Here is a 25017-nt window from a genome sequence, read left to right as displayed (position 1 = left end):
GAATGTACTGCAATTATCACAGACTTATATCCAAGGAACTACTTAAATCTCACTGCTCCTTCTTCCTACAGAGCACACACATCTATAAATAGAAAAATTACTGAAACTTCAAGTGTTAACTAGAATGTACTGGCTGATACAGAGACTGAAAATGTACCCATAATGGGTACAGTTACAGGAAATGATCATTTCGCACTTTTACTCTGTCCTTTTAAAATAGGAGTTAACCTTTGCATTTTTATCAGACTATGTAACTTTAATTTCATGGATCAGAGGCAAAAATAACTTCTATCCATTCTGCCTGCTATTCTGAGAGCAGTAAGGGAATTTTAGGATGGGTTTCTACCATGTTCACTGTTCGCTCCACATACAAACACGCTAATACATAGCATTCTTCTCCTGAGCTTGTTTCTCAAGTAAAAAATAGATGGCACCTGTGTTACCACTGTATATGCAACATCTTTCCATCTTAACTGAGCAACTACTCAGTTAAATTCGAACCAGTACCACAATCCCTCCCTCTATTCAATCCAAAACCAGAACTCAATTTGTAAGCAGCAGCACAGTACAGATCCTGACAAAGCTCTGTGTAGTACAGCAGAGAGGTCACACACCTTAAGCAACATGCAAGGAGAGCAGCGTTATTGCCATGATAATGAAGTACTGTTACCTATAATCAGTTCACTTCCTTTGGCAATCCAAACTCTAAACAGGGAGTACAGTTAGGTACAGCTTGCTACATTCATTTCTAATACTGCAATCAAGAACTAGTATATTTCTCCACAAGACCAATCTGAAGCTCAGATACTGTAGGATACAAACAGGGGGAAAAAAAGGGAAGTGTTTCTACAGAGAACAGTCACCAGCCTTCATTTGATCACTGAATCTGTCAGTAGCAGTGAAACAGTTAAGATTCATATCTAAAACTGTTGCCCTCATCTTCTAGTCCTACTGCAGCAAACAAATTCATACCTGCTCTAAGGTGACACTGCATCACTGTTCTTGGTTACACTGTTCACTTATTTTATTGAGATGTTATTGAGGGGCATGTAGCTGATACAAAGATGAAGGTAGAGTCTATGGCCAAAGGTTTGTGGAACAGAGTAGCATCGTTATGAAATCAATCATGCTTTTTGGACAAGTGTAGGATATTTGTGTTAACTATAAACACCCATTCAAAATGAATCAAAATAAACAACTGATTTTCACAAAATACACACACACAGATTCCACTGTGCAATAGAACTTCTGCCTGTTCATCCCTTAGTTAAGGCAGATAGTCTTTAAAGCCAGCTGTTTTGTGAAGAACAGGGTAACTAGGTTGGAGAAAGTAATGGAAAGTATTAAGTCTCCCAATCTGTTCAGTCTCACTTCTGTAACAGTCTGGGGATTATCAAGCCAGCATAACATCTTTGATTCTTAAGTACATGCTGAAATGAAGAAATAAAGCAATTCACTTTTCTAAAGCATACAGTATATATTTAACTATCATGTGTAGACAAAGCTGCTACATTAGACTGGGTGTTTGCAAACCACATGACCTCACAAACGCTATCTTATCACATCACAGGTTCCTCAGACTGACCACAACCACTTAAATCAGACTCCGCCAGCACAGAGACTCTATCTTTGACACGTACTAGTAGAGCAACTACATTTTTAGCTGTCCAGCAGCCTTGCAAGAACTTTGCTTGTGGGGAGGGAAAATCTGATGGTCTGTTGTCCGACTGTGCTTGCAAGATATGGTCGAAGAAAAGCACATGATTTATTGTGCTATAAACTTCTACCACAAGTTGAAGCACTTGCTTTGTAAATCTGAGGGCTAACATATTTCCTTTCAGGGACAGCATTTCTTATCAAGTAAGAAAACATTTAGAGAAACATATTTTGAAAGCATTTGTCCAGTACAACGAACTATTGGAAGGTGATAATGTGATTTTGGTCATTATTGAGAAACAAGCAGTACTTTTAACAAGCACTAGTTTTAGCAAAAACTGAAATAAGAACAATGTAGAAATTGACTGAAACCTTAGAGATTGGCTGTTTTTATGAAAGCAAGCATGAAAAGTGACAATCATAAAAAGCCAAATATATATCTGCCTGCATACTCCATGGACAGTAAGCAGCACGCTTCCAAACTTTCATGAACCTCATTATTTCCAGGAGACAAGGAGGGGAAGTAAGTTGATGAGACTGAGTAGAAGAGCATTATATCCAACTATGGATGTTTCAAGAAAAATAGTAAGCCTTTTCGGACTTGCTGTTCTCACCCCAATTCTAATGAAATAAGTTACATATTTCTTTCCAAGATCTAAATGCTGATAAGTCTGATCTTGTCTCATTAACTCATATGATTTGATGCACGCAAGTCATTGCCTTATAAATACGTCTTCAGTGAAGAACTTTATTTCTCATAGCTTGAACTAGAAGGATTAACTGTGAGAAATTAATTCTATGTCCATCACCCAAAGCTACGTATAACCTTTAAAGCTCTGAATGGGTGGAAGATGATGTGTCCACGTTGCAGTCACTTATGACAGTAAAGCAGTACAGGCACATCCAAATTGAGTAGCTGGATGACAGTAGCCTAAATACAGCAGAATAAAGGTCAGTTATTTACCCTGCTTATGAATGTAGTCTAGTGATGTTTCAGATTACAGAGCATTTGATTTGCTGAGCATTGAGTTTGACTCAAAGACAACCTAATAACAAAATGAAGAAGAAAGGAATAATACTCCCTGCTGGTATGCCACCACCAAAGCCAGATGCTATTGTCGAGAGAATCAGGAGCTAGGAATTTTGCTAGGAGTGATCAACCGATCTCATGCTAATCAACTGGCCATAAACAGCAGTGTCATTTTGTGCTCATCCATAGTTAACACAGTCGTCATTTAGTTGCTTGTACAACAACTAAGCTGTGCTTGGGACCAGAACCACTCACTGCACCATGCTGATTTAAGATTAACCACTAAAATAAAAATAAGGAGGAAATAAATGAGCACTCTTTAAACAGAGCTTACCTTCAAGTTCATGGTATTTAAGACCAAAGGAACTGTTAATGTGGTTTAATTTTCCTCCTGCAGCTGACAGCACACTGAATTCTGTTTGGTTGTTGTATTATGTGGCCTATGCAGGTTTTCTTCATCCTTCACACTGATGTCTACAGTGTACTTTCCCTTCTCCATTTTAGTTTCAGCAGTGGTAAGTCTAGAAAGCTACCCTGTTGCAAAGTGTAGCTTTAACTTGTAGCTTTAGCCATATTACCAATTACTCCTTTGGTCATATCTTATGCATTATTTATCCTCAAAATAATTACCTAAAGTGTCTTCAATTTTATCACACAAGCAAAATCTTTTAAAAGCATAGTATTTAATCCCTAACTTTTATATCTCTTTTCATTAAGAGAATCTTAAAATGCAAATTCACCAGGAACGAGATCAGACCATGAGATAACACCTGTATCACAACCTTACTAACTGCATTAGGTTCTTACAACATAATATCAGATCCATTCCTAGATAAAACTCTGTGGGAATGGAAAGGTAGTAAACTAGTGGTCACTACTTCTTTGAGAAGCCATCAAGTTTTCAAGATACTAAAAGTGAGAAATATAAAAAACACAAATATAACCCTTTTTCTGCATTGTCAATATGCAAGAATTTAATCACCAGAATTTCCCTTGAAGTTACCATTCTAAAAACCTCAAAAAATCATTTTGGAAAATAATGCTCTAGCTGCATCTGTCATCTTCTTTTCCATCAGCCATACTGAGGGCAGTTTGCAGAGGGTTTTCTAACCTCTTGAATACTTAACCTTTGTGGCACACTAATATCAGGATTTTGTTTTTCATTCAAACACCAAAAACATATGCATAAGATTTTTATATTCAAGAGCTATCTCATCCTTCCTTCATCTCAAAATATTTCAAGCATTTATTTGTTAATAGCATATATCATTACAGAAGAACAGTTAGGGCAAAACTAGCTCCATATCCTGTCTCTGATGCTGGTCAATAGCAAATGCCTGAGAAAGAATATAAGAGGCAGACAGCAATATTTTCCCAGAACGTTCTCCCTGGCCTTTAGCAAGTAGCTCATTTTTCAGTGATGCAAGTGGCATCTATGCAACTTCAGGAATTTATCCCTGCCCCCATTTCACTTGAGGATTTTGATTTTTGCACTGGAGAGAAGTGAGTAAATGCTCCTTATTCATCAACTACCAGATCCCTGAAGTACAGGTAAGTGTGAAAAATGATTTTAAATATATCAGATACTCTCCTGCCTTTTATGGACATCAAATTAAAGCAGCTAATCTGCTTGAGTGAAATCAGGAAAACATTTAAGTTGAGTGTATTTCAGTCCTAAACTTATACTGCAATAAATAATTGGAACTGCATTAAGAAAACTGAAGTGAGCAAAATCGGCACCTTAAAAGTGAAATTTCAGACACACTCTAGTATTTAGAGGATCCACTGAATGCTACTTTTTTGAAAACTGAAATTGGAGCTCACCTGGACAATGACAATTTCCATTGGCAACTAAGAAAATCTCATGATTATTCATCCCTTAGACATTCGGTGCCATTCTATTATTCTTGCATGCTGAGTTTTATACTCTTCTCAGTGATCCTCAAATATTAAGGAAGAACACATACTTAGTGAAAGAAGCAGTAAGTTCCTGTATGCTGCCACTCTCCTTCATAAAGCTATCCCCCAATGCATATGTACAACATGCAGTAGTGACAGCATGCAATAATGCTCTACAATCCCAAATTGTAGAGGCTATGTGCTTTATTGTATTTGAATACATAGTAGGAAGAATTTAGGTTATTATGAAAATTGTGTTAAGATTAAAGACTTAATAAAAAAGAAACTGAAATTTAACAGCAAAACAAACTCATTAAAACATTGCAAGAGACACAAAAATCAGCTAGCAGTATGACAAGGACAAGTTTTTACACAGTTTTGCTTTGAATACAATTTAACCTTAAGCACTTCAGTCCTAAATCACAAAGTCTGTAAGACTGGAAACCACTTGCTTCTGTCTCCAAAGGTGTCTTGTGGTCTGCCAGTGTAGCTTGTGGGTAAGCATGTCAATTCTAATCTTTTGTACCACTCCTGTAATCTAGGTAACACATATGAGCCTTGCAACATCCAACAGGAAGCAGACACAGCTGCTGTGTAATTTATATAAAATACTGCATGTACACAGGGATAGTATATGAAATACATAACTTAAGCACTTTATAAATCATATAATCTCATTCAGTTTGAATTAAAAATAAAAAAAAGTGGCAAACTACAAAGTACCTCCTCCCTTCTCTTCCTCCCACTATGTGATTTATGTTGAAATGAACAAGGACTAATTTATGATTTCAGTTTTCCTTAAGCCCTTTGAATTTCCATTAAGGAAAGTAAAGCAGCTCAACATTTCCATGTGTTTTCCCCCCACAAACATTAACCATTCACCTCCATGATACCTACTGAAGAGAGACAATTTCTTGAATAGTGAAAACGTTTCACAGAAAATGCTTTTACTTAATACCTCAGAGTCTAATCAAAGGACACTACTGAAGTACAAGCACTCAGTATACAATCTGACAATACATAACCCGTTACAAATCTTGCAGTGCCTGTAAACTTATATCATTAGCATTACATCATTTAGAGCAGGTTAAATTGTAAGGTCAAATGACACTCATCTGATCTGACTTCTGTGTCAAAGACAGGGGAACCAAGCTTACTGTATTTAATGACAAGTAATAAAGCTGCTTCACAGGAACTGCAGCCTGTCAGAGGTCAGAAAAGACACACCAAAATTAATTATGTAGATGGCAACAAAAGGCAGAGGATTGGAAATAAAAATTTTTAGAAGATAAATTCTATAATCTTACATTCTATGCAGAGTTCTGATAACATAGCTTATTTGCGTTACTTTTCTCACATGTTCCAGTATGGTAACTGAAATTTGGGTGTCAACTTTTTTCCGTTACAAAGTCAAGATGTGCCACATCAGCAGCAGCCTGTTGCTCCTGCTCTGTAGTAGCACACCCACAACCCAACTTTTCACTGGGAGGATTCAGCTTGAGACCCCAGGCAGCATTAATAACCAACTCCTGCTGCCCCACTCTAATTCCATCCTGTGATGTGATCGTGCCAGTGGAAGGTCTCCAGTAACAAACACTGGAGAGTATCTCACTACTCCAAGTTCCACTGATAATAGGGACACATGCACTTGTATTTCTGGCCAAAGACACAAAGGTGTTTGTCAGAAGGCTAATATGGACTTCACTCCAATTACTTGTATTTATTCAATACATTATTTTTCATTATTTTGTTCCAGCATTCAGATTGAGAACCTGCAATTCTTCTGATGTAAATTTCTGTAAGAATTCAGTACTGCAAGAAGTGTTCAGCAAGGAAGTGTTCAACAAACAGAATAATCAATAAGTATCTTGGCATCACCAAGAACCTTGTGTCACTTCACCCAACTGTAACTTTTGCATTACTTGATGTCCAGTTTAAAGTTCTGCAGGTAAAATATATGAAGTGTTAACTTCATATAGTCACTAGGAATTCTATTGCTTTACCAGTGCCTTTTACCTTTAACCAGCTAGGAGGCTGCAGTCAGCCTATCACCATGTCTTCAGGAAGATGAATTTGCAGAGTTATAAATAACTTTTTTTTTTGTCCCAGCTTTTGCAAAAGTAGAATAAAAAAGCAGCCAAGTAGTATGGTCATTAATGGAGCTACACATGAAGACATTTCAGTGTAGATTTCATAAAGTTAATTTATTTTAATTGGTAATGACTGAAGTATACTAGTCCTAGCATTTAGCAGTTGAGAGCAAACATTTTTGCCTCTTCTTATTGCCAGTTAAATTTTACTTTTCCAGAAAACACTGCAAATGAAGTTCCTCACTTAGCAGCTATGTTGATTATAGACTTCATTGGAATCAACCTACCCATCAATACTACCTTCATTTCAGACTTAATCTTACATTATGATAAAAATCAGCCCAGTGGGTTATGCTCAAAATAAAGCCTTAAATATTACTTTCCGTCCATAAAGCCTGATTGTGCCTGAACTGTTACTTTCCCTCTAAAGTTTCTATTTAAATACTAGACAACTAGATATATTAAAGTACAGAAAAAAGTGATTAGTAAACAAGGACTTTCAGGATTAAAAGAAACTGTAAGGAAGCATTCACAGATGCTATCAGTTTATAATTTGCTTAGTATATAAGGGTTTCTTGCTGCTGTTTCTATATATTCTAGAATGAGATATTTTGTTCCTAAAATTTAATTTCCAAACCAGGTAAGCAGTAAGCCATAACAAAGTGCACCTCTGGGAGAGAAATGCTCTTCTACATGGAATTATGTGAACGCTAGTATTGTAGAGATTCATAGACTCCCTAGCTGGCCTTTTCTTTTGAGCCTAACCTTCCTTCCAACCCGTTCACAATAAAAACAAACAACTGTTTGCCTTCCTGAAAATAGTGTTGCTCAGACAGGCATATGACAATTGCTTGTATACAGAAAATTATGCAACAGCTTTCCAACGGTAACCCTACTTCTTCTCCAAAGCTTTTTTTTTTAATCTTTTAAATTTACACTGAGTACAATGAGTACAGTTTTTTGTTTTTGTTTTTTTTTCCATAATGCAAAATACACAAGGTATCTGGCTTTCTGGGAATTCTACAAGCAACTTTCTCATATAAAGCAAGCTAGTTATAGTCCTTTAATGGAAAATGCCAGGTAATTGATTTTTAAATTTATTTTTTAAGTGAGCTTAGTGATCAGTAGAAGTGCTGGACTGATGGCCCTAGAAACTATCTTCGATCTATAGAAGCGACAGCATTCCTCTGCTATATTATAACTCTCAAAGGATGGGTCGTAAGAGTTTGAATCTACTAGGGTTGTTGCAAAAACAGTAACTACACTTAAAGAAAGGATGTGCTTATTTAACAAAACCAAAAAGACAAAATTAATAGGTTGTATTTGTCTACAATACTATAATTTTAAGCTACACTATCAGAGCTGTCTGATATGCATCAGAATGCATATAGAAACATACTAAATTGCAAAGATGACTGGGCATTTTGCACATAACAGTGTTAAGTAAAGATATTTCTTCACAACATAGGACAAACTGAAATGAGCCAGTGAGCACAGCAGTTACACAAGCCATTTCGGAATCAAGACCTTCTGATCTTTTTAACTAAGAGACAGTTACTACAACTATTAAAGCAAGGAAGTCTGAAGACAAATTTCATAGGCTAAAGGTTTTGGCAGTTTAAAACTTAATCTGTTAACTGATATTAAGCAAGCATCCTGATTCTTTTTAAGCAATCTTGGTACGCTACCACATAAAATTCGTCCTCACAATAGCAACTACAAAAAGATCTCCACAGACTCTTCAGCTTGTACAAATGCTGTTTAGTTTCTAACTGAATTATCCTCAAAAGCTGTAACAAATAAAGACAAAGGGGCTTATTTTCATGCACATAGCTCTGAATGCAGCAAACACAACACAATGGATGATCAACTCATGAAATTAAGGAGAAAACAAGATGGAACATGCTGGTCTCATTTAACATCAAGTCATATAATTAAGGAGAGTTTTGTTCTTACATCCCAGGATACAAGGGCAAGACATATACAAAAGTTAATTTTATTCATTTAAAATAATTTACATTGGCAAAATCAGGTTCTGAAGCTATAATAGCTACTAGAAAAGCAAGACCTGCTACGTTTAAAATGTGACAAAAGGTGCAAGTGATCAGACACTAGAATTTTATCACTTACCTCATGATGCAGCTCAGCTATCTGATCTTTCAGTTCTCTGATATACTGGTTAGAATCAGAATTATTAAGCTGCCCTTGAATTTTTCCTTCTTCTTTCTGTTTTGATTTAAAAAAAGAATCTTATTCAAATTGTTCACAGATATGGTATATTAAAATTCTATTTTAACTGCTTGCTTTTTGTCACATACAGACAACACTCACACACACACACGGACACACACAAACCATCCAGCACTTTGCATCTGGTTGAAGTTACCAGCAGGTATAAGTAGTTCAGACCAAGCTGATGCCCTGGGAAACACTGTATGAAAAGGGCTCCTCTGCCAAGTAAAACATAATTATTGTGTAGGAACCCCAGAGAGCAAAAGTGAAGAAAGGAATGTTCCTTATTACCAATGCTGTAAGAGGTATAATGACAAATTGGCAAGTAAAAAAAGTCAGGGATGAAGAGGTTTGTCAATCTAATGTAGCTCTTAAGTGCCAATGACATCTTCTTGAGCATCTTGAAACGTGAAAGCTTGCAACGCTTTCAGCTTGTCTCTAAAGGGAATCCTAACATGACTAAACCAAATTCTTAGCAGATCTCAGAAAAATAACCACCTGCTGCAGAGAACTCTTTTCTGAAAGCAGCCCATGTCTGCACTTTGCTAGGTACAAGTTACCAGCTGTAGGTATGTTGTATTGTGTGCCTCTACCCTCCAATGAATAATTTCCAAAGCAGCTATCAACTGTGGAAGGTAGAACCACCTTGATTTTATGCAAGTCTTTAACCTAACTGTAAATCACATACAACCAGAAATCTATAACAAGAAAATCTAGCTTCTCTACCTGTAGCTCATTTTGCTGAATCTCTACATATGCTTGAAGAATGCAAAAAAAAAAAAAAAAAAAAATCAACAGGGAAGCTTGAAGTTATTTGCAAATGGAATTTAAATACCCTGTAGAATGAGAGGTGTCAACTGTTCTTCAAAAGACAAAGCACAATCTTTAACAGATAGCTTTCCCTGAAACAGCACCAAGACGCAAATATATATCAGGACAGTATTTTGCATTCCAAAATCTTTTTGCTGAATGAAGAGAACAACCCTGCATAGTCTAAGTGTTGGCAAACTCAAAGCAATTTCTCTTTTAGAAATGTTTTCTTGCACAGCATACATTACTAGAATGACTTTCTTATATTCACTGTTAATTCACATATGCACTGTTACATCATGTTTTAAATTAATTGCACAAACTTTGCTTCCTAGGCAATCCATGGCTCAAATTTCCAAAAAAAAAAAAAAAGTAGCAAGTATTTTTCCCATGCTAAATATATTAAATAAAAAAGCAAACAAAGCTTATCTCCCTTTACAAGTATGAGTATTGCTACTGAGAAATCCAAACAGACGCAGAAGCAACAAAATTTGCAGACCAAAAATAATGCAGTTTACATTCATACACAGAAAAGGCTTCATTGATGTTAAGATTCCAGACAAGGATTGTATCTCTTGCAACAGCAGAAATGTACATGGGAGAAACATTAATCTAAATCCTTTATCTCCATTTGAAATGGACTTTTCCATTTCAGCCTCTGGTACCTTGGATTCCAAATTATGATGTAACCATAAACCACTGTATCATAAAGCAAACGTAAAGTCAGATTTTTACCATAAATTTAAGACTGGTGCCATAACCCTTTTAGAACATGTAAATACCTAGGTTTACATTGGAATTGAGTACATGGGAAGACACAAAACAGGCATTTTCTGATTAAATTGGAATAAACAGCAGAGACAATGAAAGTTATGAGCTTAAATTCAACACTGCACAAATAGCTCAAAACTGCTACTGTATACTATGTAGAGTACTTATACTATATATATATATGTATTATATATTATCATTAAATTTAAATGCTTTTTATCCCAAATATTACTGTGAAGTTAACACAGATACCTCAGAATTACTTGGCATTAAGTTTGCTTATGGAAGAACAGACTCTACCTCCAGTCAGCTTAAACTGACTTAAACTGAATGTCAGCGTAAGCCTGGCTTGCAAGGTTCTCATTACTAGTGAAGGACAAGGAAGGTTTCAGTTTTCCTTTCATAACAGAAATTTCCTTACAGATTTTGTAGAGCTGACAACTCATCAAGAAGTACTTAGCACAAAAAAGGAACCCTGCAATGTGATTTTCTACAAATACATTTTTCAAAGAAAACTCATGCTGTAACTTCCTCTTACAGTATTCAAAATACTAGAGGTCAGAAGCTGATCCTTTTCACTAGCTGTAGAAGATAAAAATAAAGAACTCAGGTATTTCTAGCTCTAACTATTTAAGACCATGTTCTATAAGCTACAAAACATATTTACAGTGGGTAAATTGGATGGGTGCTACATAAATTTTAGGACAAGGTATTAATCTTCTCAGTTGCCCATCTCTGAGCAGCAAAGATGTATATATGCACACACATACACACTTTTTTAAAACCTATTTTAAAGTTGCTCCTGTTAAACTAGGTTTGTTTGTGTCATTGGTTACTTAAAATACTCGTACAGCTGCATTAGTAAACCACTGGAAAACATGCTGGCATCAGACATAACATTAAAATATTTAATTCTTCCAAAGAAGTATTACTTGTTCTCTAAATCAGATATGCAGACCGATGATGTTTTACATCTTTCAGATGAATCAAGACATTTCAAGTAGTTCTATGTCAGAAAATGGTCTTTGTTATCCACAATTTTTTAAAAACTGTAAAAGATTGATGCTTCTCACCAATATTTTCATATAATAAAAAAAATATACAAAACTGTTGCATTTTCCAATCATTTTATATTTGCATTAAGTTCATGCTACTTGCTAGCAATTTTCAGCTTCTGATGAGCATCTGGTAACTAAAGGCACGTTTTATTTTGAACAGCTTAAATTTAATAGTAACATTCTTTAACACTAGTTTTTTATTAGAGCAGTTGACAGACATCAAAACCAAAACCTGATGGCAGGAAACTTTCAACATGTGCAGTTCCTTTTACTACTCCAAAAAACAACAGGAACAGTTTTCCCTGCTTTTTTATTTTTGTATGTCACAAAGAAAGAAAACTTCCTTCCCAAAATTCTGTCATTCTAGATTTGCTTCCCAACCTACGCTAGGTTATGATACAGCACTATTTTTTTTGTTGTTTTGTTGTTTTTTTTGTTGTTGTTGTTGTTGTTTTTTTACAGTAATTGTGAAATAAGAACTTTGTTTTTTATAAAAACAATCTTGATACCATCCTAGAGTCACTCTTAACGAGTACTGTCAGTGTATGCATATCTTGAAATGGTGAAAACCCACCACCACAGTAAAACAAACCCCAAGTTTTGTCCTCATGCCAGTCAGATTCCCACTTGTGCACCATAACTCTGGATAACATTAGCTGTGCTTTTGATGCTATGTGCCATTGAGACTGCTGGAAACTCCAGACTGTAAGCATACCCATGCTCCAAATATTTGTCTCACAAAAGGAAACTGCAGAAAGGATTTTTAAGTTCATGTTTCATTTAGTGGCTTATTAAGCTTGAGCCGTTTCAGCCTTGAATATAACACCATATTATGCAGAAATAATTCTGACTCTTCAAATTGATCTAGTCATGTGGCATGCTGCAACTTATGGTTGTTTGTTTTCAGCTCTGAATCTGAGCTAAACTTGGCCTGAAGTAGAGGGACAAGGAATTAGCTAGGTTGCAAATGACAGAAGTGGGAAAGAAACTGAGAAGTGAAGATATAACAAGTATTGAATAGAACTGAAACATGTGTAAGGACTTTAGACAGTAATACTGATGAATTCTTGCATGTTTCATCCTCAACCTATTATTTGCAGGATAAGGTTGTTGCAATTAGTTATAGTCGTTGATATACTGCAGGGTAACTGAAGATAATAATCTTCAAGGAATAGCTGTAGCCCTCTATCATTCATTTCTGTACAGAAATGAGTTTTTCCATTTTTCTGTTCTTCTGCTGCCAGATTTATTTCACTTCCAGATATCAAACTAGTCTGTTCTTTATAGGATTACTTCTCCTCCTAAGATGTCAGTAGGAAGGAATACTGAAAATATTCATTCAGATAGGCAGAAATCAATCTTATGTGGATTAAATCTTCTCTTGCTTCCGTCATTTCAGCCTAGGAACCCACTGTGGCAGATAGAAGCTCAGCTACTGAACTTCTATTTCAAGAGTAACTTGAGATGGGGAATAAAGAGCTACCTGCCCAAAGGACAGAGCCTGGACTCTCCGTAGTCCAGCCCCAGCAGCCTAGAAGGTCTGAGCCTACATTCAGAACATTTTTAACACTCTTCTTCCTTGTCAATCTTGTTATTATTGCTAGTTTCTAGCTTCAGGCATCAAGCCTTGCGGATGTGCTGGAAGATGCATGTTTTGGGATGGATTGATTCAGCAAGTCTTCCACAGCAAAAAAATAAAATTCATCTCAATGGTCTTGAATGCCAAGGGTGGACATAAAGGACAAAGGACATAAAACCTGTCTTGTATAAAGACAGGTAATACATTTAATGGAAACAGAAACCCTTATAATCACATTTTTATGTTTTGGCTGTAAACTGCCTTGTCCTCCTCATTTACCAGACAGTTCCACTGACAAAAGGAAAATTAAACTCCTTTTATGTAGGTTGAGTTAATTAAATGCCTCCTATCGTAGCATTTACTTCAGTAGGTACCATGCATTTTGCTCTGCATTAGTTTTGTACTGTGCTTGAGTTGCTATATATTTCTGAAAAAGCACTCAAACTGGACTGGTTCAAAAGTGAATGCTTACTTACACCTTAACAAGCCTTTAGGGTATTAACATCACAGCTTTTAAAAGGAAATAACATAAGCAATTACTAATCTCTCTTCATAGGGGTTTAAAAAAATCTAAGACTGCACACATAGGATGTGGGTTTTGTTGTGTGTTTTTTTTTTTTTTTTTTTTTTTTAAGTGAAGCATTATTACAGAAAATCTGTGGTATTTGGGGAGGTCACAACACGAAGAAGAATGCCTGGTCTCTAGGCAAATAATAGTAATTTTAAGTTTAAAACAAACATACTTGAAGCTAGGTAACACATCAAGAAGGAAAAAGTCTAAGTAACCAAAAGAGCAAAGAAAAAATTAAAGCTAGGCAACTCTGTAATCAAGGAATTTTTGTTTAAAAACCCACAGTCATATGAATTAATTTCCACATAAGTTTCCCTGAGATATTGCTTCTGCATACTGGTACCAATGCATTCCCAGGAAGGTTTTTAGAAAAGTTAGAAAAGTAATACCAGTTGGTGCTATGTAACATAATTTGAAAGCCATCATCTCAATTTTGCTACTTTTGAAGATGACTTATTGTTCCCCTCACACTTTGTCTCTTTCAACTGATGGGCTCCACCAGTACTAACAGGTTAGAAATCCCTGTACCAGGGAAAAACACTCTGGTAGCCAGGTATCAGCTCTGCTCATGTTAAAATGACAGTGCAAACAGCCAACATGCTATCCAGCCTGAGAGGTTGTGCATAGCAAGGGAGCAGCAGAAGCAGTGGAGGAGCAGGAAATGAGCCCTGCAGATCAAAAAAGCAACTGCTAAAACAGAAGTCACTTAGGCCCCTTCAGTTGTGGAAGCTCTCACCTCCCTCACCCTGCTCTGAGGTTCGAGAGTACTTGTCTGCATACCCAGATCTATACCAAAAGCTCCTAAGACGAAAAGTCTGTTCCTCAAAAATTTGCTTTTTAGCTTGAGGAAAAGTTCTGCCCACAAAAAATTATCAGTTGAGATACATGGCTGTAGTATCAGACGTAATCCTCCTCTGTCTGGCTTTTTAAGAGAAAAGCACCGTTACTGCACCTTCCCAAGCAGCAGCGGCAGCAAGTTCTCCTGAATCACATTAACCTGCAGTCTGAGAACTACTGAGTATGTGGAGAGCCTCCAGTCTCAATCAGCCCAGAACTAGGGTTCACTGCTGGCAAAAGCAGCACAGGGACAGAATGCTAGTATTAAATACCTGAAACTATTGCAGTATAGTATCTTCCACAAAAATCAAGTACAGTAATAGTCATGACAAAGTTTAAATTGAAAAATTCACTGAGAACACCCGGAACACACCAGAGGCTTTATGTCTGTAGTTGCAGGTGCTTCGTCCCAAGAGAATTGCAAGATTAAAGTTTTCTACAACATTCTTGATGATCACAGTAGGAAAACACGTCAACAAGAAATTAGACTATTGAAATTAGATATCAAGGGTTGCTTTCACTTTAATAACTATGAACTTAAATACAGAAAAACAAAACCAATAGTTTTATTGGCAGTCAAAATGAAGGGACACCAGACAGACACTGTTCCTCAGACAGTGTATCTATCAGCTTTACTGAAGATGTATAGAGGGTAGGATATTTCCCTCTTTTTTTTTCCTGACTTAAAAACATTTACTTAGTACCAATCTGCCTCAGACTCTTTTCAAGGCAGGCTTTTAAACTCTTACTATGTGGCAAGACAGCATTAAAAAATGTAAATGAAGTTTATTCAGAAGGGTAAATGTGGTAACTAGTGTCCTTTCAGTGACTCTACAGTGACTCATTCTAGACTTTCAAAAAACACATCACTAACATCACACACCACTATTGATAAGAGTAAAAAAAAGTTTCCTGTAATTTGAAAAGATGGAAACAATTTCTTTACTCAACAGTTAGTACTTGGAAAAGTTATTAAACAGAGGTCATCGAAAGGCTTCATTCTAGCGAAATAGTGTTAAGAGTTTAAACTGTGGGGGAGAGAACTAGCACAATCATGGATTTCCTTTACAGTTGCTCTTAAAGCAGCTTTGACATGGTTAAAGATAGGGTAAGTGTGACAATTCTCTGAATCTGCCAGGAAACACACCAAGAAGGAAGTGATGTTACCCCCTGTCCAGATCAACCTAACCAACAGAAGAATGAACTCTAATAGACAGTTTCCCCTTTAAGATTACTCAGATGTACAAAGTTTTCTATATTACAAATATGCTCTGTACCTCCTCATCCCAATCCAGACATGGACTATTTCAAGAGGATAGGAATGGAAATGGAGAGCAAGGGATTAAGATGCAGAGCAGAGTCTGCAGCTGCCACAGCTCTGCTTCCTCAGCCTGTCTATGCTTCACTGACACAGTGCTCCTTACCTTGGCCAGATGACTAACAGCAGCTTTAACTACAACTTATTTAACCCTGCCTGATTTTCTCTAAAGCCTCCCTCCCCCCACATAGCCCATTCTGCCTTTGACTACTACAAGGAAAGCTTAAAAAAAAAATGAAAAAAAAAAAACACCCAATCAAAAGAAAACCTCAGCAATGCTGAGTGACCAACAGGACTGCCAATACACGATCGGGAGGAACTCTTGCTATTAGGCTAAAACTGTAGTAAAACTGCCAAGAGAAAGTCTACCAAGCTTAAAGAAAGCACTACACAAACGAGCGGTGTGCTAAAGGCTGATATTAGGACATTAAAAGCTGTAAGGACATTTGAAGCTATCAATCCAGATCAAGTGAAAACAAAAAGCATGAATTATTTGAGAAAGCAAACCCAGCATTTTACTGATTGACTACAGGAATAAAGGGAGACAATATCCATTCCTTGTCCTAGCTATCTACTAAATCTTACACAAGAATGAGATAAATGAATATGAGATAAATGAGATAAATGAGGGGCCAGAGTACACATAGTTCGGCCAAAATAAGTCAATTATAAGATGGGAGTCTAACTTCTGTAAGAAAGTGAAATATCAAATGAGGAGGACAGCTTTTCACCAGCACAGAGGTACAAAAACCTGCAGCCCAGCCATCCAAAAATCCTTTATTTGTTAATGATTTATTTAAGTGCCCTGTTCAAAACTCAGAAGCCTGCTAAGTACTTCAAGTGATACTTACTTCACAAGGATTTTATGAGCTGAACTAGTGATGCAAAAAACAAAAAGAGAGCAGAGTACAAAACAAGAGCTGTTGGGTAACACCTTTGTTTGTAAACGACTTCAGGGTTTTCCCTTTGTCACTTCTTCGGCTTATGCATATGCAACAAATTAAACTTCAGTAACACTTCAGTTTTGTGTTGTTTTCATTAAGGAATGCATCAGTCTTGCTTAAGAACATCCATTATGTATTGGAGTATTTTTTGCACTTCAAAACACAGAAGTGTAAAGGGTCAGCATCAGGAACTGAATGCCTGACAAAGATGAGATGACATTCAGAATATATAAAAACTTCCTAATATCATAATAAACAAACATCTTGCTATACAATTGCATCTACTAGTAAGTGATAGAACTACCTCCTTCACCTTCTGTCATTATTACTAACCAGAACTACGAGTGACCCAGAAACTGTGATTTAAATCTAGCATTTGTGTATGTAACGTCAGATCAGTTCTTATGTGGGAGTAGTGATACTCTGCATTACAGAGTTAACACCAGTGTCTTGCACCTACACCTACACGAACATTTAGAAGAAAAACCACATGATTTAGGTTAAGCATTTCTATGGACCATGTGGACCTTGCACTGAATCCCTAGATTTTCCCCTTGCTTCTCATAAAAGCAATTATTTTTTTTCCAGGGGAATGGTATGTGTTAACTTCTTCCTTTCACTGTTACCAGCTTTGAAACAATAATCCCAGACAGACCTATTTATGATGCTTCATATTAAGCATGATTACTTCAAGAGAAACCTACACGCTAAAGACTAGTCACATGCACTTAATGGTCTTAAATATTGTATTTCAAATCATTAAGGCAAACCCAGATTAAAGTGCCCTCCACTCTTCACATCAGACCACAGCATCCTAATAACAAGCTGATCTGAAGAAAATGGAAGGCAGCTCTTTCTCTGAGAAAGAAGTTCCCTAGTATCTCATCCCTCTGCCTAGACCAGCAGTCTTCTTAAAAAGTCCTTTTTTGTTTTAAACTGAAGCTTTAGTATCAACTGCATGTTTTAGTTTACTCCTTCGGAAATTAAGGCTTTCCAACTCCTTTTTTTTTTTTTGTTGTTGCAGGTGTTTCAAAGGCCTTTGAGCCCAAGTACCCCAAAAGAAATTTTGATCTTAAGTTTCATATTTGCTGACAAAAAACATGCTGGTCAAATACCTATTTGCTTATAGAATCTTACACACTGAAAAAGTTGTCACAGCCCCATAGAAACATCTACAATCAAGTCTGGAGTATTGAAAATAACCAAATTGCCAATAGAGGAACTTACTTCAACTGAATCACTTTTGTTTTAAATGTTTGTATACAGTTAACACTCAAAACATTTATTTCACAACTGAACAAGCTATACTTCAGACTGGTGTAAGTTTGAGATGAATAGTTCACCAAAAACCTAACGTGGAAAATCATTAAAAGTATGAGCCACTGACTTCATGCTCCAGACTGTACAGAAAGTAGAGCCATTCTCATTTGTAAAGAAATAAAGAATCTTACTAAGAGGCTACAGATCAAGAAATCATTAAAGGTGATGATCTAAGAATACCAAAAAATGAGAATTTCAAATGTGCTTGAGTAGGAAACAAAAAACAAGGCAACCTAGAAAATGAGAAAAACGGAAAAACATTACTGAAGATTACATCATGCAAAAGTAGTAATTGTGAAAAGGAAGGAGCGATGATGTGGATAAACAAATGAACATAAGACAGTGCATTCTAAGGATGTATAAGGCAGACTTACAAAATAGATTCCCTTCCTGTATTTACTTTATCTTACAAAAGGTATTATAGAAATCTACACACAATTCTGACACCCATAGCTTAAGCAGAAATACAGAAAGAGAATAGAAGAACACTATAGAATGATTAAGCACTGATGACTTGATCAGTCAAACCACAGAAAACAAGTGTATTTATATTAAAAATATGAATACAGTTCTAACAGGGTGACAGAACAGATCATTGTTGGATTCGCTGTTTCTTCTTTTTGTAGTAACAGAACTACAATGCTTTTAGGGCTACCTGTACTAGAGAAACAAACAAAGCAGGACAGCATTTAAAGTCTGTTAAAGTAGAACTAATGCAAAATAAGGTGCTGACCTCTCATCTACAAAATAACATTATTTGAAATCAATGTAAAATTTTTAAAATAAATGCTAACACAGGAGTAAAAGATTGATCTAAACTCAGCTATTCTCTTGTTATCTTACTAGAAGATAAGTGATTCATGTGCAATGCTTACTTAGATAAGTATTTCTAATGCACTGATCACAGCATTATCTAAGCATTATGTGATTAAAAGAAGTGATTACTTTATCTTTTAATATATTTGGTGCCTACTGCAGTACAGGAAAAAATATTCAAAGTGAAAAATCTTTATGCAAGCTCCATTAAATTTATTTTACAGTCATTTACATAATACAAGTTGATCTTACAGAAACAACATGAGAACATTTTACTGTACATTTTTCTCATACTGTTAGCAAAATGGTAACCAAGACTTACGTAGGAATAAAAAGCTGTTTTAGGAAGCAAGTTAATTCCATATATGAAGAGTTGAAAGATATTTTAGTTGGAAATCACAGGCAAAAAGAAAGCTTTGACACTGTACAATGAAGTCATCTTGAAGGGGAGATTTCAAAGGGAAAACAGACACTAGCATTGCCAGTTTAAAAAAAGAGAATAAGTAGTTTTAAACTTATAAACAACAACCAAGAAAACCTTTACAGATAGATGCAGCAAAATTCAGACAGAGGAACACTGTAAGAGTATATATGAAGGACAGTCTATCCATCATAATTTTTCAAAGGAAAAAAAGAAGAAAAAGCAATCACTTCCATAAGTGGTTCTCTCATCAAGGGAGCAGTGAGTTCATTGGACTATAAAAGCTCCAAAATGAACTGAAAGTGTAAGGACCAGCATAGGGGCTAAAGGATGCACCTTCAGATCCTACAGTGGCACGGCAGCATTAAATAACATTTCTGGTTTCAAGATTTAAACAAAGGGAGTAAGTTTCACAACAAATCCACCAATTAATCATAGCAGAAGAGTAAGTGCAGATAAGAATGCTTACTGGAATTAAAACATGGGCTTTTTTACGTAGTAATTTTCAATCTAATATACTGGTAAAAAACACTAATTACAAGACAAAACCCAAATACAGAAGTCAGAGTTTAAAAGCGTTGCCTTACACATGCAGCTTGTACAAAAGCAGTTATTAACAGCTGACCAGTATGCCCAGAAGATAAGTTTGCCTCCTTTGTAAGCAAAGGCCTTACATTTAGCAAGACAGTATTATCCCACTTAGCAAAGCAATGCCTTGTATGCACAGCAAGTTAAAAAGGAAAGGAAGTGGAAGAAGGAAAAAGTACCGAAAGTAATCAGTATCCAGTCACATTTAATGCCATCACTTATTACCTGGATTTCTAATTCAGCAATATGCTGTTGGAGTTCCGCCACAGCTGCAATGCGGTCTGCCTCACGGAGCCGTACTGCCATCACTTCTTCTTTACTCTGAAAGTAGTGATAAATTAAAGTTAACAAATAATACCAGTTTTAATTGATTAAAAACCGTATGCTGCATTTATTCAAAATCACATAAAGAAAACCTATACCAAAGAGTAGCATACCTACTGATAAGGCATATTCTAAAGAATCCACATTTAATTTTAGCCCATATAATTGTGCAATCATCTACTATCAATTCCAAATTACAATCACCTAATACTCATGAAACTTTCAAAAGTACTGTAGGTCCAAAAATGTCCAGGTCCAAGCAATATATGTCTTGTGTTCCAGAAACATTTTTTAAGTTAAGATAAAGCATCAACATGATTATAACAGACCACCAGGTCACTTTTCCGCTTCTGGCTTTATTAATAAATAGCAAAGCTACATAGAAGTTACTTGTATCATTCTTTGAATAAATTTGTCTAGTCCAGCTATCTTACTCACAGTATACAACGAAGACCTGCAAGATAGTTTAGGATAAAAGTCTAATGCCCATAACCTATAATCAGAGTCCTGGTATAAGTTTAACAGTGACAGGCAGTTAGAGTTTGGACAAGAGAAGAAAATTTCCTTCTTTCTGTCTGATGTAGCAAGCCCTTAAGACTTGAGAACATAAAACTAATATTATGTTGTCACTAGCTTGGTACAACCACATGGGAAGAAGGATAGATAATCAGCAACACTTTCAGCTGGAGCGCAAATTAGTCTGCTTTTGTCCAGAATAGACCCACGGACACAAACTTTTATGGCAGACTTGTGGAACTCTGCAAATTGCAGTTGCTGTGAGTCAGTTACAGTATTTCAGTTATTTTAATGACGGCTTTCAACTGACAGTTCTTAACTTCATTAGACAGTTTGATCGAGACTGAATTTAACATGCCAAAGTTTATCCAAGATAGCTACCTGAAAAGATGTCATTTGTTTTAAAGATTGCTGTAACGTGCATCTTCTGTAGTATCCAATTAACAGCATTTGTAATCAGTTGATTTCATTTCAGAGGAATCTATCCTGTGCCAGCCAAAATTTAGCCATTATTGCTAAATTCTGCTGCACGATTGCCCACACAAAGCAAAACCCACAAGTCCACAGGATTGCATGAATTTAACTGAAAGCTAAATGACTCTTTGACTTGGTTTGACTTGAGTATCTGAGATGAGTCAATAGTGTCGTTCTAGATGGTGCTGATGGCTTTATCACTGAAACGCGGTATGTTCTCAATAATTACCACAGAAGTTGATATGAGGAAAGACAAGACTGGGATGAGGGCACAAATCTTATGTTGTAAATTCCTTAACACAACCGATTAGAGATATTAGTGCTATGTTTCAAGAAAGTTTGAAATTAAATTCTTGCTGTAGAAGCAGCATTCAGATTAAAGGAAAGACATAACAGGACACAGTGACAGGAAACAATTACTGTATAGGTGGTATGAGATGCACGCTTGCTACACAAGTTTTAATTTAAGCTATTATTTAAAGAAATACAAGCTCCAGAACTATTACACTAGCTCTTTTTACATAGAAGAACTGAGGAGTTGAAAATACAAATGTCTTTTTGATAAACCTTTAAGTAGAAATCTCACTACCTAGCAAAGTTGTGATGACAAATAAAACTAGAGCATGCTTCAGATAATTTGAAGTAACAGGAGGGGGGGAAACAAAAAAATAAAAGTTTCTAATGGAATCAGGAAAAACAAACTGCCATATTTAAGGAAATGCAGAGTAGAACTTCAAAAAAAAAAATTTAGTGCTACAGAAACAGTGTCTTGATTCCTCAATCACATTACCTGAAAAATCATAGATTTTCCTGTTACATCACTGACATATTAAATTGCCTTATTCCAGGTATTTACACAGCAAGTGTCTTCTCAATTCAACCTAGCTGCTACTGTCAAGCCAAATCTAAGTCAGTAGCAACACTATATAGTAAAGTGACAGGCACTGAATCTACTTCTAGAAGGGCTGTAGATAAGACAAGTGTTGTTTTTGCTGGACATCAGTCCTTCACACTTGTATGTACATTACATAGTCAGAGGATATGCCAGTTTCTCATAAACCCAGCCAATTTAAAAAAAGGCAGTGCTGTTACAAGATGTTGGCTCAGCCATCATAACAATGCTTCTTTCTACTTCAGTTTTTACTTCAAGTTCACTTTAATTTTAAAGTCTCACTTTCCTGATAGTGAAATAACCTTAAACAATCCCAACCAGTAGCTTGTTTGGGGTATAGAGATAGGGAGACAGAAACCTAGGAGAGACTGTTCTAGAAGAAAAGAAAACTTGTCATAAATCTTAGGTTAAGCTAAAAAAAACATCCTTTCCGTAACTTGCATGTGGAGACCGAGGAGAATGAATCAAAACAAACTAAAGTACAAGGGCTTTTAATATTCTCTCATTTTTAACTTATTAGTATATTATCATATAGTTTGAAATAGATTTTTTTTTTCATAATTTTGAAATAGCAGTGTTAAGTTCAATACTAAGTTATGTCCTATTTAAAGAGTTAAACTTGTGTATATTGTTCAATATGGTTTAATTTTTGATGACAGCATTCTTATTAAATCTATAAAAAATTGAATTGTTTGTATAGATTGCAGAATAAGGTCACAACATCTTGCAACAAAAGTGTCAGAGGAAGAGGGAAAAAGGAACAAGTTAAAGCTATGTTGAACAAAGGTAGTTTCAACAAATTAAATTTAACCACCTTTCAACACAGTTAGCAAAAAATGTATTTAAAGAGAACAGGTCACAATCTAACAGTTAAGCAGTAGAACTCCAGATAGTGCATATACATCAAATGGGTAGCCTTTTGTTTTACATTATAAAATTGACACGATGTAAACTAATCTTTTTAACAGCAATTGCAAAACAAGTTTCAGTATCTACTAGTACTGACATACAGTAACATTAATTTGTTGGTTATTAACTGCTATTTTCAAAGAATCTTGAAACAATTTCATCCAAGTTAGAAGAAAAACCTTGTAAGACTAATCCTTTATTGCTTTTCCAAATCATATGCACAGTTTATAAGGTGAGTTATTAAGGATTGGTTATGGATTTACTTACAAAATTAATCTGAGACCCAAGCATCAGATAAAGCTCTTGTGCACTGACAGTAATAAGCATTACTTTCTTACCCATTTTATTTTAGGCTGATCTCTTAAAGGCTAGTTACTTTTTAGGCAATTAATACCATAACACTCCTTTCTGTACACCTCTCCATTCAAATACTACTTTTACTCCCTTCTTTAAACCTAAGCTAGTTCTACAGTAATAGCCAGTGTTGAAGTAATTAACCTCTTCTGTCACTGAGGACAGTACACAGTGATCAGAATCTGTTGAGCAGAAGAGTATTTTATATATTGCACAGACACTTTTCTGAGTAGAACCGCATTTTGAAGTAAAAGCTTATCTTTGTGGGACCACAAAGAAGCAGCTCTGTCAAAAACTCAAATGATTTTGAGATGGTAAATTCAAGATGACACTATCAAATTAGTAAAGAAAGTTTTGGTTTTGTGATTTTACTCCTTAGTTAGAACTCAATTCTATTCAACATAAGTGGAAAATACTAAAATTACATATGCATTAGCGGACAAATTCTACTCATGTTGTTTACCTTACATTCAATCTCTGCTTGTCTTCGTTTTGCTTCATTCAGCTGAGCAAGAAGTCCTTTGTTCTGTGCAGAAAGATACTGTACCTTCCCTTGTAGGCTGGTAACCTCCTGCTCTGCCCTTCGCAAATGGTTATTATTGATCTGACTCTGACATTTATAACAAGAAAGAAAAAGACGTATGGTAAGGAAATATTATTGTAAGATTAATTTACTTCCCTTAAGTCTGACAAGACAGACTTGACAGATCATTCACTATAGAAAGACTTGATGGAAATGCATTCAGAATTTTCTTTCTAAATGCAAATCAGAAAAGTTTTAAACATCAGCCAGGATACTTAAAGAGTTCTTAAACAATGTAAGATTCACTGTAAAAACATCAGCACAATGCTGCTGTACATCTGTTTCTACTGGTCTCATGCTTAGTAAAGTCAAAGATTATGAACTTGCATCCCAATCACAGCTACAAGCTGACGTAACCAAGAAACATCAGGTATGGCAGAAATACTGTGTGCACAGTTCCCGTTCCATTGAATACCTTAAAGTAATATGGCACCATAGTTAAGATTGTCTTGTACTAACGTGCTTTTCTTAAGTGAAGCTATGCACAGAGTAGCACACAACTCGAGAACCACTGCCTTTCTTTCAAATGACAGCTGGACAGCATAAGCACGCACAGGGACTTGATGCCTAACACTAAAGTGAGAACTACCTAGAGGTCTTGCAATTACAACATGTACTCTGCATTACAGGATACCTATGCCCCCTACTGACTAAAACTAATAGGGGAAAAACAACAAAACAAAAACACATTAGTGCTGCTGTGAAACAGTATTAACACTTCAGCAAGTTTTAGAAGTTAAGGCAAGATGAAACTTATTAAGTTACTATAACAAGAAGTGGTCCTCTGTCAGTAGTAAGCCATCACATACTTTACAATCATTTCATCGCTCTTCAGTAGCACTTATTTACATTCTCTCCTGGTTTCTGGGATTGCCAAAGCTTGACAAGTTTTTGTTTGCATACCTCCCTCAAGTATCAGTTACATTTAGCATGGGAAGATTTCTCAAAATCCTGTTACAAACACTTCTCAATCAACAACGCATTCTGCTAACTAAGTCATTTCAGAGTTCACAAATGTAATATGA

The 25017-nt window shown here is 35.8% G+C and overlaps 1 protein-coding gene across 9 annotated transcripts in view; it reads right to left on the bottom strand.

Moving 5' to 3' along the window:
• EVI5 (ecotropic viral integration site 5) overlaps window positions 1-25017 on the bottom strand; it is a 74766-nt gene that overhangs the window by 12377 nt on the left and 37372 nt on the right. For 8 of the 9 annotated variants that reach the window (XM_068689713.1, XM_068689714.1, XM_068689719.1 and 5 more), the window contains 3 exons: window positions 23873-24019; window positions 20166-20261; window positions 8806-8901 (listed from right to left, as the gene is read on the bottom strand). In XM_068689713.1, coding sequence (XP_068545814.1) covers window positions 8806-8901; window positions 20166-20261; window positions 23873-24019 — 339 coding nt within the window. The remainder of the gene's footprint in view (window positions 1-8805; window positions 8902-20165; window positions 20262-23872; window positions 24020-25017) is intronic. The other variant, XM_068689712.1, reaches the window with a different exon arrangement.

This window comes from Anas acuta, chromosome 8 (assembly GCF_963932015.1).
Source record: "Anas acuta chromosome 8, bAnaAcu1.1, whole genome shotgun sequence".
Classification (NCBI taxonomy): Eukaryota; Metazoa; Chordata; class Aves; order Anseriformes; family Anatidae; genus Anas; species Anas acuta.
Note: the sequence above shows the minus strand (reverse complement) of the source record. Positions and strands in the feature narration are given on the sequence as shown.